The 13825-nt window shown below is 58.4% G+C and overlaps 6 protein-coding genes across 6 annotated transcripts; 5 read left to right on the top strand and 1 right to left on the bottom strand.

Moving 5' to 3' along the window:
• Positions 1-80: 80 nt before the first annotated feature.
• On the top strand, positions 81-805 carry B0H18DRAFT_873619 (uncharacterized protein; the record flags this gene model as incomplete). Its single annotated transcript, XM_048040304.1, has 2 exons — positions 81-175; positions 232-805. Coding segments are annotated over 2 exons (669 nt in total), but the record flags the coding sequence as incomplete, so codon positions are not given.
• A 591-nt stretch (positions 806-1396) lies between these two features.
• B0H18DRAFT_873442 (uncharacterized protein) lies at positions 1397-2895 on the top strand (the record flags this gene model as incomplete). The annotated part of the gene is made up of 4 exons (XM_048040290.1): positions 1397-1800; positions 1854-2155; positions 2227-2471; positions 2533-2895. The coding sequence occupies 4 exons, from the start codon at positions 1397-1399 to the stop codon at positions 2893-2895; spliced, it is 1314 nt and encodes a 437-aa protein (XP_047895801.1).
• Positions 2896-3060: 165 nt separating this feature from the next.
• On the top strand, positions 3061-4819 carry B0H18DRAFT_161928 (uncharacterized protein). The gene is made up of 3 exons (XM_048036927.1): positions 3061-3107; positions 3158-3284; positions 3582-4819. The coding sequence occupies exons 2-3, from the start codon at positions 3270-3272 to the stop codon at positions 4722-4724; spliced, it is 1158 nt and encodes a 385-aa protein (XP_047895800.1). The 5' UTR covers positions 3061-3107; positions 3158-3269; the 3' UTR covers positions 4725-4819.
• Positions 4820-5557: 738 nt separating this feature from the next.
• Positions 5558-7948, bottom strand: B0H18DRAFT_995255 (uncharacterized protein). Its single transcript, XM_048045315.1, has one exon. It carries the CDS (start codon positions 7474-7476, stop codon positions 5926-5928), a length of 1551 nt encoding a protein of 516 aa, XP_047895799.1. The 5' UTR covers positions 7477-7948; the 3' UTR covers positions 5558-5925.
• A 128-nt stretch (positions 7949-8076) lies between these two features.
• B0H18DRAFT_1093777 (uncharacterized protein) lies at positions 8077-10531 on the top strand (the record flags this gene model as incomplete). The annotated part of the gene is made up of 3 exons (XM_048032355.1): positions 8077-8373; positions 8570-10093; positions 10114-10531. Exons 1-3 carry the CDS (start codon positions 8159-8161, stop codon positions 10529-10531), a joined length of 2157 nt encoding a protein of 718 aa, XP_047895798.1. The 5' UTR covers positions 8077-8158.
• A 623-nt stretch (positions 10532-11154) lies between these two features.
• On the top strand, positions 11155-12870 carry B0H18DRAFT_1084000 (uncharacterized protein; the record flags this gene model as incomplete). Its single annotated transcript, XM_048031732.1, has 11 exons — positions 11155-11213; positions 11306-11390; positions 11443-11454; positions 11481-11502; positions 11557-11650; positions 11700-11805; positions 11862-11958; positions 12014-12108; positions 12162-12472; positions 12527-12612; positions 12671-12870. The coding sequence occupies 11 exons, from the start codon at positions 11155-11157 to the stop codon at positions 12868-12870; spliced, it is 1167 nt and encodes a 388-aa protein (XP_047895797.1).
• Between the last annotated feature and the right edge of the window lie 955 nt (positions 12871-13825).

Raw genomic sequence — 13825 nt, 5'->3', positions numbered from 1 at the left:
CTGGAGAGGACGAGCGAGAAAATGCGGAGGACAGTGCATCATATGACGAAGAGTGGTGGAACGACTACATCGACGAGATTATGGAGTCTGGGCTCGGGGAGGAAGCCTCAAACGAGTCGGCCTCACTGTCAGGCTTGTCAGCTGTGGATCAGCTTGGCGAGGACTTCGAGCGATCGTATAACACGACCTGTGAGTACGACTGAGACTTGCGAGACACCAGTATCTTACAAGTCTATCACTAGATGCAGCTTTGAGCGAGACAGACAAGGCGACCTTGCGCACGTTCGCACTGAAGACAGATGAACACCTAACCCGCCGCACCTTGGAGAAGCTACCCTTCGCCTTCCCAGGTGCCCATGTTCCTTCTGCCAACCATCTCCGCACTCGGGTCGCCTTTCTGTCGGGCATAAAACCTGTTCTTTACGATTGCTGCCCAAACTCGTGCTGCTGCTACACTGGTCCACACGCAGCCCTAGATAACTGCCCATACTGCAAGGCGCCCCGCCGGGACAGCCGCGGCAAGGCACGATCGCAATTTTCCTATATCCCTCTAATTCCGCGCCTTCAGGCATTTCAGGCGAACACAGAGATGGCGACAGCAATGAAACATCGCGCCCACGGCCACACCCACAAAGCCGATACCATATCCGACGTCTACGATAGCACCGCGTACCGTTCGAAACTGCGGCAACGAGTGCGAGTACATGACAAGGAGCTCCGCCATTGCCACTTTTCGGATCCTCGCGACGTGGCTCTTGGCCTCGCTACGGATGGCTTCGGTCCATTTCGACGCCGGAACAAGACTGCTTGGCCGCTTGTCGGCTTCAACTACAATCTACCACCGGAGACGCGGTTCACGAAGAAGAACTGGATTCCGTTTGGCGTCGTTCCAGGTCCCAAGAAACCCGTCGACTTCGATTCTTTCCTATGGCCGCTTGTTACCGAGATGCTCGAGCTTGCAGTCGGAGTACGCGCCTTCGATGCCCTCTCGCAGGTTCGGTTCCTTCTGCATGCGTATATGATCCTCGCGTCTGGCGACATCCCTGCACTATCTATGCTGCTGCATGTCAAGGGTCACAATGGCAAGTGCCCATGTCGCATGTGCGAGATTGTCGGTGTTCGCATCCCCAACAAGCCGCGCAGTCCCTACTACGTCCCACTCGATCGATCTCGCCACCCCGACGTCGCAGGAGCGAATGCGCCGCCGCGCCAATACAGCCCTTTCGAGTTGCCAAAACGGACGCATGATCGCTTCATGGCGCAGGGTCGCGATGTCCAGATGGCCCCAACAGCGGCTGAATCCGAGCGCCTTGCAAAAGAATGCGGTATCAAGGGTGTCCCACTTCTGTCCTGCCTATCGTCCCTGACGTTTCCCGACTCCTTCCCTTACGACTTCATGCACCTGGTCTGGGAAAACGTCATCAAGAACTTGGTCGCCTTGTGGACTGGTCAGTACCGCGAGCTAGACAGCGGGAGAGAGGACTATGAGCTATCGCCTGAAACTTGGAAGATCATAGGGGAAGCAACTGCTGCCTCGGGATCCACCATCCCATCTGCATACGGCCCTCGCCCACCGAACATTGATACTGACAAGCAAGCTTGTACAGCAGACTCGTGGTCCTTCTGGACCTTGTACATAGCACCTGTCGTCCTTCGCGGCCGCTTTCGCCACGAGAAGTACTACAAGCACTTCATCAAGCTTGTCAAGATACTCCATGTATGTCTGCAATTCGAGATGACGAGGTCAGAAGTGGCAGATGTTCGTCGCGGGCTTGCGGAATGGGTTGAAGAATACGAAAAGTGAGTCGATCCTGTCCGAGTTCATTCATCGGTTTGTTCACCATACGAAACAGAATTTACTATCAGAACACGCCCTCACGACTTGCTGCGTGTCCTCTCACTATACATGCCTTGCTGCACGTCGCCGACAGCATCGAGGCCGCGGGGCCTGTCTGGGCATCGTGGGCATTTCCCATGGAGCGATATTGCGGGATGCTCAAACCCGCCATCCGAAGTCGCCGATTCCCTTACACAACTCTCGCGCATTACGTCCTCGACACAGCACGCCTACTTCAGGTCAAATTAGTCTATGACGCAGCAGATGTCTTGTCATTGCGGCGCCCTATGCAGGACATGTCGACAACCTTTCCTGAATGTAAGTTCTGCGCTATCCTATGTACTAATTATCAGTAAAATCTAACTGCAAGGACGATGTCCGCCATACAGACCAAATGTGTGCCTTGTTGCCACCTTCGAGGAAAGCCGTCACGCTCGACAAAGCTGTTCATGACAAGATCATCAGCCACCTGTCTACTCGGTTTGAAGCTCCCGTTCGGGACGTCCGCGCAATGCTCAGGCCGGAAACAATCACACAATGGGGCAAGCTGCAAATCCTCGGGGGAGGTGATCTCGTCCGGTCTACGACACTCGGTGGCATCAGAGAGGACTCGCGAAATGCGTCGTATGTGCGGGTATGCTATCAATGCACGAGTCGCGGATTATCTCATCCCTTACTGACTTACTTTTTCACAGTACGAAAGCCTTGTCGACAAGTTTGCTGGACAGCGAAACCGTCCGTCGGTTTTTGAGCTTCGGACTTTCTATGGCGAGCTGCAGCATATCGTGTCTTTGGACGTACAGGTCACCGACACCGCTGGCGCGCGGAGAGTCGAAACTCTCATACTCGCTGGCATCCGGACATGCAAATTGGACGACCGCCCTTCACCTGGTGGCCTCGACATTCACTACTATACCACAACTGGTCGATACGAAGTCGTGGACATCAATAACATACAATGTCTCGTCGGGCGCATCCACGATCGAGGCCAGTGGGCCATCGTTGATAGGAGTGGTAGTCTGGCGCGTGCGATATATGTGGAGGAGGACATAAACTAATGTGCATGTATCTACTGCTGTATCCTACGAATCTAAGCCGCAGCCTGCAATGTTCGGACTCGATGCTCATGCACATTTTTGCGGCGAAACCAGCGCTTATTTTGCGTGCTGAGGCGCCCAACCGCAAGGTCGACGCGCCGCTCTGCAACGACCTCTATGTGATCCACCCACTACGCTCCTTGAGCTCGACATGGGCACCGGGCTTCAGGCCTGTGGGTCTCCTTCTGCTCAACACATATCTGGCAACTCACTCGTCGCTCAGTAATTCAGCCTTCACCTGCACTCTGCGACCTGCAGCCGCCGCCTCATGCCATGAACTGAGGTCGCGCCCGCGACCGTGAAGACTCGTTTCAATACGTGCAGCAGCCGTCAATATGCGCGGAGGGAGTGTGGGTTGTAAAAGGTGAGCATTGATTGACCCCAAACCCTTCGTAAATCCACCTATAAGCCCCCTTTCTCCAACAAGCAATTTGTCGATGCAGGCTATGCCAACATGCGCATGCTCTTCCGACTGCAGTTCTGCGTTGATGTGCGCGTTGGGGATCGGCCCGGGTGATTGCATCCGCAGACTGCTTAGGGAGAATATGTGCTCCTGTTGAGCTGGTGTCGCCACTGCCTGATCGCATGCTCTCCCTTGTTCCCTACACCTCGATGTGCCGATCCGAGCCTAACTAATCTCTTAACAGATGAGTCTGCTGTTTTTTTACATGAGCAGTCTCTCGACACCCACATCGCCGCAAAGGTCACCCGCCCGCGCTCGTCAACACTGCACTACGAAGGGCAGCCGCCTGCGCTTCTCCCCACCAACTTCGCCCATGCTCGTCCACCCGCCTGCACCTATCCACACCCACTTCGTCGGTGGGGCCACCCACCCGTGGCGGACACCTTGCCCGTGTTCCACCACTCGCGCGCACTCGTCCATACCCACCTCGCCGCGAACGTCGCCCAACCGCGCTCGTCCACCCTTGCATTCACCCACCCTTGCGCTCGTCAACCCTCCCGCCCTCGTCCATCACTTGCAGCTCTCCACACGGACCACACCCAATGCATGTCCACCCGCCTGCGCTCGTCAACACCTCGCCGCGAGGGACACTTGCCTGTGCCTTCCCACCCACCTGCGGTTCTCCACATCCACTTCCTCCCGAAGGCCACCTGTCCGTGTTTGGCCACACGCCCATGCTTGTCCACGCCCACCTCACTGCGAACATCGCCCACCCGTGCTCGTCCACCCTTGCCCTTGCATCAACCCACCCCAGCTCGCCGGCAGCGTCCACACCTCTCCACACCCAACCTTGTCCACCCGCCCATGCTTGTCCACCCGCCCACACTCGTCAGCCTGCCTGCGCCCGCCCGCCCGCCTGCACCTCTCGGCACCCACTTCGTCGCAAACGCCACTTGCCCATGTTCGCCAATCCGCCCGCGTCCGTCCACTCGCCCGCGTCCGTCCACTCGCCGCGTCCGTCCACTCGCCCGCGCCCGTCTATACCCACTCTGCCGCGAAGCAGACCCGCCCCCGCTTCTACACCCTCCTGCCCCTCTCCGCAGCCACTTCGTCTCGAAAGCCACCCGCGCCCGTCCACCCACCTGAGCTCGTCCACCTGCCCGAGCTCGTCCATCCCCCGCATACCTGTTGTGCTAACCATCGTCTCCCGTCGGGCGTCGCCAGTTTTCGCCCGGGGCCGTCCTCGCCCTCGTCTACCCGCCCCAACTTTAGTCGTCCTCGTCAACGGCGGACTTTCTGTCCGAGGAGCCGGACATCCACCTGCTTGGCGCGTTCTATACCTACAACGACTCGGACCTCGGTGTGGCGGAGCGAAATGTCTTGGTGAAGCCCGGCGCCGAAGGGCAGCTGCTCGGTCTGAACGTCAAGATGACGCGGTCACCGTCGATGATGACGATGAGCAGCATGGCTTGTCTAGCCGCATTGCGTCGCATCTCATTCCAACTCTACTGCATCACGACTCACACGCATTCACCATACCCCCTGCGCGCTGATACCTCTTGACAACATACAGGACGATGCTCGTGGCGCCGCCACTGACTTTTTTCCTCAGTATCCACCTGCTGCTCTCGCTGTCGTCGCACATGCATCCTCTCGCTCAGCCTACCCGCGCTCGTCTACCCGCTCGCGCTCGTCACGGTCCACTCCCACTTCGCCACAACGGACAGGAACATGCGCGCCACCGCGACGCGCATATCGCGGAGCTTGTCGACAGGCCGCGACACCTACTCATAGAGGACCGGAGAGCCACTTGTGAGCAGGAGGTGGACGAAGAGGTGTTAGTGGGCACCGTGTCTCAGTCGGTGGGATTGCAGTCGGACATGTAATGACAATGTAGTGCCTGTACATAACGATTGCAGATGCGGTTTATACATGCATATGTATTCGTGACAGTGCCAATCCATACATCGACAAAAACATCTACCATATGAGTGATGAGGAGCCAGTGGTTATGGCGCGCTTCTCGCTGACTGGGTGACTTGATGTCTCCGACATACACCGCTCAAAAATCCCTCGCAGACGGTTGATATCGAGAGAGGGGATTTTCGTCGGAGATTTCACTCATCAGCGGATTCACCACCCTTTCACCCATCAGTGTGGCGGGCGCATGTTTTCACTCGCTCTCTGAGTCAAAATCCCGGGTTAAGCCCGCCACAGTGCGTAGGACCGATTCAGGGTCTGCGGGATTGACGGGCGTGCCGGCGAGGGTGACGGCGAAAACCTGAGAGGTTCTACCTTCTGCAGTGAAGCCCCGTAGCCAGAGTGTAGAATCCATGCGAACACAGTTTGGCAGGACCAGTCGGATGGGACGAGCAATGAGGTTAATGAGAGAAAGAAGCGTGTATACACAACCAGCGACGCCACAACGCGGGGTTACGGACATTTGTTTGGTCATATGTACGCATCGTATCAAATCACTGCCAGTACAAGTCAGTCTTACTGTCACTTCGAGTTCGCATAATACAATGATCTTTGATTTCTTCCCTATTACCACAAGCTCCCAACAAGCAAAGAAACCGACAAGAAACTCAGCCCTGAACAAGCACACACTTCTTCCCGCCCACGTCCACGCTCTCCATAGGCCCGTCGAAAAGCACGCTATCCACGCGACTAACCAGAGAATCCCCGCCCACGCTGCTGTGCGCCCCATACGCCCTCGCAACGTCCCACTCCGAGCATGCGCTCTCAGCGGACTCGCGCAGCCCCCGGACAAGCTCGTGCGGATCCTTGCTGCCCACACACCCGACGGGCATCCCAGGCTCGGTGTGCACAGACTGCGGCGTGGCAGGGAGCGCAGGCGAGGGCGGCGAGTTCGGCGCGGTGCGCTCTCCCTCCAGGTCCAGCTCCGGCACGCGCGGAGGCGTGGTGGGGACGTCCGCGGACTGGCGGCCCACGGTCGGCACGGAGTAGTGCGACTCGCACGACTGGTAGGAGGCACCCGTGAAGCTCGCGCCGCCGCCGCTCGTACGAGGCGAGCTGTTGCGTGAGCCGGAGAGGACGGACATGGACCCGTGTGAACCACCGCGGGCGTGGCGGCCGAGGGGTGCGAAGACGTCCGTCGAGAGGATGTGGGTCACGTCCTCGAACTGACCGTCGTAGTTGGCGAAGACACGCCAGTCCACCTGGGTGCCGTTCGGTGTAGAGGGTGGCACCGGACCGTTGGGCTGACGGGCGAGTGTGGGTACGGTGACTTCCTGGTATGCGAAGACGGCAGGGTCCGGAGCGATGCTATCCTTGTTGTCCTTCTCGGAAACAGAAGCAGGATACGAAATGCTTGCGAAGGCCGCGTCCTCCGCGTCGGCGAAGCGCACCCTCTTGTTGTCGCACCTGCGGCGAACGTAGCCCAGACGCATAGGCAGCTTGAGGCGCATGCAGCCGTAGGTAAAGCCAAACATGGTGAGTACGCCGATGATCAGGAAGGCAGCGAGGATCGCAGACCGCCGAGATTGCTGGCTCCTCGCGTTGGACGAGGCCTCCGTCTCCGAAGTAGGGTTAGGATCCCACATAGATATCGTAGATGAGGACTGTACAGAGCTATGTGCGACCGAAGAACTGCCGCTGCTGGCGAATGAAGAGGCGCTGACATAGAGAGTTGTTGGAGTCGCCTCAGCTTGTGCAGGAGCTTCCGTTGATGAAGGAGGAACGTAGAGCGTCGTCCGCGAGCTGAGGACATCCGATGCAACTTGGAGATCGTCAGCTGTGGTTCCCGACGTGGATGCAGGCTGCGAGGTGGGGGCTGACAGCACATCTTGAGCGAACACGGCAGACGAAGACAAGCCAGAGGTCGAGGGACCCTCAGTCTGAGGAGGTGCGAACAAGATCGTCTGCGTAGCTGCCACCAGTGTGAGAGACCCGTCAGCGATCCGAGATGCGAGATCGGTAGCAGCCGGCGTCGACGAAGCCTCAGTGTTGGAATCCCGAGTCGTCGTCGCGGCCTCGATAGCGAGAGCGGTAGGAATCTCGAGCAGAGTTTCTGTGACCACAGAAGCAGACATGCCGGGACCGGCAGGTGCTGCTAGGACATAGAGATGCGAAGCCGAAAGGAGCAGAAAAAGGAGTGACCGGCGGTGTCTAGACATGACGTGCGGTGGAAAGATCGTGGAATGCCGTGCGGGCGTGAGGGGACTGTGCAAAGGTTAGGACCAAGAAGAGGGCCTAGAGACTCACCGGTGCAACAGCTCATATATACCATTACCGAAGGCTGACAGACTGGTGAACGCCTGTCAGCCTCTCATGTCGATCCCGACTGGCAAGCGTCTGGAGTGATACAGCCGACCGGAAGTTACTGAGCCCGACTGTTGGAAGAGCGTTGGATACATACCCAGCGCACTGAACTTCCGATCTGCCTGTGTGAGTCCCTCAAAGCCTGTGTGCCAGGTGCACTCAGGTGGCAGAAGCATCCACCGCAGGTGCTTGAGGACGTCGGACCCACATGAGCACAGAGACCCGGGCACTGTTCAAGGTCCTATAGATGATGTTTCTCGAGGCCCCCGTAGCCAGAAGGCGGCTGGGTAATGATTAATGAGTTCTCAGTGCAGGCTGAGGATGCGGTTGACGGGCAGGACCAAGGCACTTGCAGAAGTACCCGAGACTTGGCCTGAACCGGCTCATCTCGGGGGGGTCGGTTCGGATCGATCGCCAGTGAACGAATCGCCGTCTTCGAATTTGACTCTGTGCTCATCGACCTCAGGCTCTTCCTCACTGTCCATTTCATCGTCCTCGTCGTGAAAAGTGACGGCGCCCTCGCCGTCTCGCGCAGTCATGCGGTTTCTCTCATCAGCACTGAGACAAACAGCCTGGCGGTCTTTCGCCACGGCCGCGGACTCGCCCCGCATCCCACAAACCATCATCGAGAAGGTCGTGCAGAAGTACGCCGTCGACCTGCCTCCGGGAAAGGTCGTGAAAGCTGGCGACTACGTGATGATTCGCCCGGAGCATGTCATGACGCACGACAACACGGGCCCGGTTATATCGAAGTGAGTACCAGCCCAATCTTGACGAACGACAGCTCCGAATGTCTTTGCTATGCACAGGTACTTGAACAGACATGTGCATGGGGGAGCCTGCCGTTCTCTGACCTTGCTATGTCCAGCTACATTGCACGTTTCCAGAACGGCTGGCTCTTGAGTTTGTCGTGTTCATTCACCAGAGCCTCCTAACATGCTGCGATAGGTTCAAGTCCATCGGGGCTACTCGTATCAAGAACCCCTCCCAGCTCGTCTTCACGCTCGACCATGACGTCCAGAACAAGTCCGACAAGAACCTACACAAGTACGCCTCAATAGAGGCCTTCGCGAGGACACATAACGTCGACTTCTACCCGGCCGGACGCGGCATCGGACACCAAGTCCTCGTCGAGGAGGGCTACGCCTTCCCGTACACGATGACCGTGGCGAGCGACAGCCACAGTAACATGTACGGCGGCGTCGGTTGCGTCGGGACGCCGATCGTGCGCACGGACGCCGCCGCACTGTGGGCGACGGGCAAGACGTGGTGGCAGGTCCCGCGGATGGTCAAGGTCGAGTTCAAGGGCCAGCTCGCCCCTGGGGTCACTGGCAAGGACGTCATCGTTGCGCTCTGCGGATGCTTCAACAACGACGAGGTGCTCAACGCGGCTATCGAGTTTACGGGCGAGGGCGTCGCCGCACTCTCTGTCGACGACCGGCTCACGATCTCGAACATGACGACGGAGTGGGGCGCGTTGTCCGGCGTATTCCCTGTGGACGGCACCCTACTTGAGTGGTACGAGCGCGCCCTTAGGAAGCTGGAGCTGCGGACGTTTGCTTCGCCCGCGCTCGCCGCTGCTATCCCTGCGCCCCCGGAACACCCTCGTATCAACCGCCGTCGCCTCGACGAGGTGTGCGCATTGGCGCTCGCCTCTGATCCCGACGCGACATACGCGTCGCACCTCGTCTTCGACCTGTCCACGCTTGTCCCCTACGTGTCCGGCCCGAACAGCGTCAAGGTGTCGAACCCGCTCCCGGCCCTGGAGGAGAAGCACATCGCGATCAAGAAGGCATATCTCCTCAGCTGTACGAACGCCCGCCTGTCTGACATATCCGCCGCCGCCGCCGTGATGAAGGGGCACAAAGTCGCGCCTGGTGTGGACTTCTACGTCGCTGCGGCGAGCTCAGAGGTGCAGCTGGATGCAGAACGTCAGGGCGACTGGCAGACTCTCATCCAGGCTGGTGCGAAGCCACTTCCCTCGGGCTGTGGACCATGTATAGGACTGGGTACCGGTCTCTTGGAGGACGGCGAGGTGGGCATCAGTGCGACGAACCGGAACTACAAGGGACGAATGGGCAGTCCGAAGGCGCAGGCGTATCTGGCGAGCCCGGCTGTGGTCGCTGCGAGTGCTGTTAAGGGATACATCTGCAGTCCGGATTCGCTGGATACTGCTAGCCTGCCTCCTTCAGGCGCGCCCACGTTTTCGATTGCGACGCCGACATCTGCGCCTGCGTCCGCCACTGCTGCCGCTGCAAAGGAGTCCGTTCTCTCTGGCTTCCCATCGACGTTCGCCGGCTCGCTGCTCTTCGCGCCCCAGGACAACCTGAACACAGACGCACTCTACCCGGGGAAGTACACCTACCAGGACGACATCACGCTCGAACGGCAGGCCGAGGTGGTCATGGAGAACTACGACCCGTCCTTCGCCGGCCTGGTCGCGTCGATTCGCAAGGCGCAGCCATCCTCGCCGTCGGCGTCGGTCAAGCAAGGTGTGATCCTCGGTCTGGGTACAACTTCGGCACGGGCTCGTCGCGTGAGCAAGCCGCGACGGCGCTCAAGGCGGCGGGCGTGCCGCTCGTGCTGGCGGGCTCGTTCGGGGACATCTTCAAACGGAATGCGATCAACAACGGGCTCGTGTGCGTGGAGTGCCCCGAACTCGTCGCGGACCTCACGCGCGAGTACGCGAAGGACGGGGAGCGCGGTACAGGCGGGAGGAAGGGCGAGTTGACGGTGAACGAGGGCTTGGACGTCGAGGTGCATGTCGCGGAGGGCCGCGTGGAGGTGCGCTGGCCGGGCAAGGAGAAGAAGACGTACAGCGTCGGTGTCGTCGGTGCGAGCGTGCAGGAGTTGTGGATCTGCGGCGGGTTGGAGGGGTATGTCCTCAAGTCCATCCAGGCCGAGGCGTGAAGTGTGCATTGAGCGTGCAGCACACCGCGGAAGAAGTGAAAAGTACTACTACAGCGTATTATCTAGACACATTGCTACGACATCTGGACAACAATCCTTGTGCTGTGTGAGTCTGCTGCGAATAGACGGGTCGGCGGTGGGGAGAGGGCGGACCCAGCCTGGACTCCGAGTCCGTGCCGCTGCCTTTACGTTGGCCATGACCGGGACCGGCTGACCAGGCGATCACCACCGTGCCTCAGGCAAGATAGCGCACGCTCTCGCCCTCATACTCCTCAACGTCCCCTCCTCTCTAGCTGTGATCTGTTGACCGTGTTTCCCGCTAGTTGTAACTTGTGGCCATGTGGCGGTCAACATCTTGTTTGCGACTGAGCGCCACGGGGAAGCGAACTGCGACGACCATCTCGGAAAGTTCACTGGCACGGAAGAGCATAGTCGGGCGATGGACACATAGCAGGGCAATCGTGAGTTGATGCAGATCGTTGTTTCATCCTTTTTGCTGAACTAAGTGTCTCAGTCGACATCGACAGCAACTGAAGTCCTCCGCGGTCATGCTTCCTCCAGACATGCCTCGGGTGCCGCTGCGCTGAAGCCAAAACCTCTCCAAACTGACACTTCAATACATCATGAACATAGTGCCATTGCATTCAGTGATCTGCCGAGCAGCAGGATTGACGACCGGAAGGTGGTGGTTGGATGGGACACACAGACATGGTCTCGATAGTGCGTCCATGTGCTACTTCCCCTACTATCCGCGACTGACCTGTATGACTGGAGTCACCATATATGGCTCAGAGACCACTGCAGATGTCCTCAATGCTTTCACCCGGTGACGAAGCAGCGCCTTGTGAACACGTTCGAGGTGCGCAGGGTCATGTCGTCTCAGCTATCAACCACTGACCATCCTTCTCCAGATTCCCTTTGACGTCAAACCAGTAGCCGTCGATCAAAGCCTCAGGGTCTAGAGGTGACATGTAATACCCTTGCGCGTCCTCTCTGTGCCGCCTAAGTATGTCCCCCGCTCGCAGGGCCATCTGCACAACCTCATACGTCGTTCTACCCTTGGTCATGGCTTCAACGAAATTCATATGACCCTCCATTGGACCATCCTCCTCCTGCAGAGTGCGTTACGTCGTTAATGAGACCAATCCGTTATAATGACACCGAGTAGAAAGATCTTATGGGGCTCGAAAATACTCCAGGATCCGCCCACAGCGACTTACAAGGAGGTGATGGCCGAAGATGAGCGGGGTCTCTTCAAATGGCTATCCAACGTCGTATGTGTCTGTTCTATGCCACTCTGCATGTCGCTGATCGATCCATGTTCACGAAGGACAAGTTCGGCTTCTGTTTCGTCTCTGGCGTCCCACCCACACCCGAAGCAACGGAGGAGCTTTCGCGACGGATTGGTTTCATCCGGGAGACGCAATGTCTGTATGCAAGTGAAGGTTTGGATGGCCTTGTGCTAACCGCTCACAATACCAGACGGGGCATTCTGGGACTTCACGTCGGACCTGGCGAAGGGCGATACTGCGTACACCACGCTGGCTCTGGGCGCGCATACGGATACGACATACTATGTACGTCTTGCTTTCACAGGCGTAGTCGCGTCCGCTCATGGCTCTTTGTCTAGACGGACCCATGCGGCCTGCAGCTCTTCCACCTACTTGAACATACGGGCGGCAAGGGTGGCGCTACGCTACTTGTGGACGGCTTCTACGTCGCGTCGATCCTGAAGGAGCTTCACCCCACAGCCTACGGCCTGCTCGCTCGTGTTCGGGTACCGTCTCACGCTGCGGGCGAGCCAAGCGCTTTGTATACGCCGACACCTCGCTCTGGCTACCCCGTCCTCCGACACTCGGACGGCGAGCTGATCCAGGTGCGGTGGAACAACGATGACCGTAGCGTGATGAGCCATCTAGAGCCCAGTATGGTTGAGGAATGGTTCGTAGCTCGCCGCATTCCCGTTGAACTCTCTGATGCGATGGTTCCGGACAGGTACGACGCGATCAGGAAATGGCACCAGCTCTTGACGAGTGCGGACTCTGAGTACTGGATTCAACTCTCCCCTGGAACTGCGGTCGGTGAGTGCAACTATCCGACTTGGCCGTGTCATGCAGTGCTCTACTAACGATGCACCAGTTGTCGACAACCATCGTGTACTCCACGGCCGTTCAGCGTTCACAGGAAAGCGCCGCATGTGTGGGGCGTACGTCGGCGTTGATGAGTATCGCTCAAAGCTCGCAGTCCTGAGCGAGAAATACGCTCCGGATGATGTCGTGCAGGAGATATCCGCGTACGCTAGCGTGAACGGACGAAGCGTTTGGAACTCTGCCTTATAGTTTGTAAGGATTACGACACTGTATCTGTAGCTCGGTATGGATTCGTATGGCCCTTTGTACCGCATCGAGTGAATCTACGCCGTGCGCGAAATGCCTTTTTGAGCGACCCGTGTTCAGCTCGTGGTCGCGGTCGACTTCTCCAGCGTGGCCGAGCGATCTGGAGATCGATCCTCCTCCGCTTATGCTCTGCTCAGTGCTGCCATCTACTGCTATCCAGGCCACTCTCAGCTTCTTGTGCAGCACCTGCGAGTTGTCAGCAAGCGCGAAAGGGCCCCGTAACGCGCGAACTCGACCACCTATGTTCGGTCGGAAACCTGACGCGCGGGCACAGATGGCTCCGGATCCGTTGGACGTTGACGTTGAAACCCTCCCTCTGGACTCGGAGCCGCCTCGTTCACCTTCGCGTGCCTCACAAGCGTCGGTGCGTTATTGTATTCGTATTTCACATCCTGTTTCTGAGCGTTTGGATCCGTCAACCTTCGCGTTCAACTTAGAGCACGCATTACTTCTCTGAACTAGAGGACCTTGACCCGATCCTCGGTCAAATTCCGGCAGGTGCGTCAACTGTACCGCACAAGCGAGCCATGTCAGCGCTGAACACTCTTCCTTTCTTGGGTGCAAGACCCTGAAGACGCCGATGTCACCGTCAAACTCGGAAAGCGACCCTTCGCAGCTCTCGATACATCCACCGACGAAGCGGACGTCTCCGCGAGGAGCGCTGCGCCCCTACGAAATCCCAAGCCGAGGCCACACGCCGAACGCCGTGACTCCAGCAACTATCATCTGATTCCCGTCATCATCGTTGAGTTGTTCGCTTTGCATCATGGCGTCTCACTGACCGCGCGCGCAGGCCCACATCCCTGATGCGACAGTCGAACACCTCCCGTTCGGCGTTCAATGGGAGCTGGCCCGGCTGTGCGCCGCAGGCCATTTGAAGACTAGCGGCAAGCGGCTC

The sequence above is a fragment of the Fomitopsis serialis genome (assembly GCF_022376445.1).
Source record: "Fomitopsis serialis strain Sig1Antser10 chromosome Unknown B0H18scaffold_18, whole genome shotgun sequence".
NCBI lineage: Eukaryota > Fungi > Basidiomycota > Agaricomycetes > Polyporales > Fomitopsidaceae > Fomitopsis > Fomitopsis serialis.
The sequence above is the reverse complement of the archived record's forward strand: the minus strand, read 5'-3'. Positions and strand labels throughout refer to the sequence as shown.

Bases quoted from the DNA above. Each gene is read 5' to 3' on its own strand.
- B0H18DRAFT_995255 (XM_048045315.1), bottom strand. From the start codon at position 7,476: ATGTCTAGACACCGCCGGTCACTCCTTTTTCTGCTCCTTTCGGCTTCG.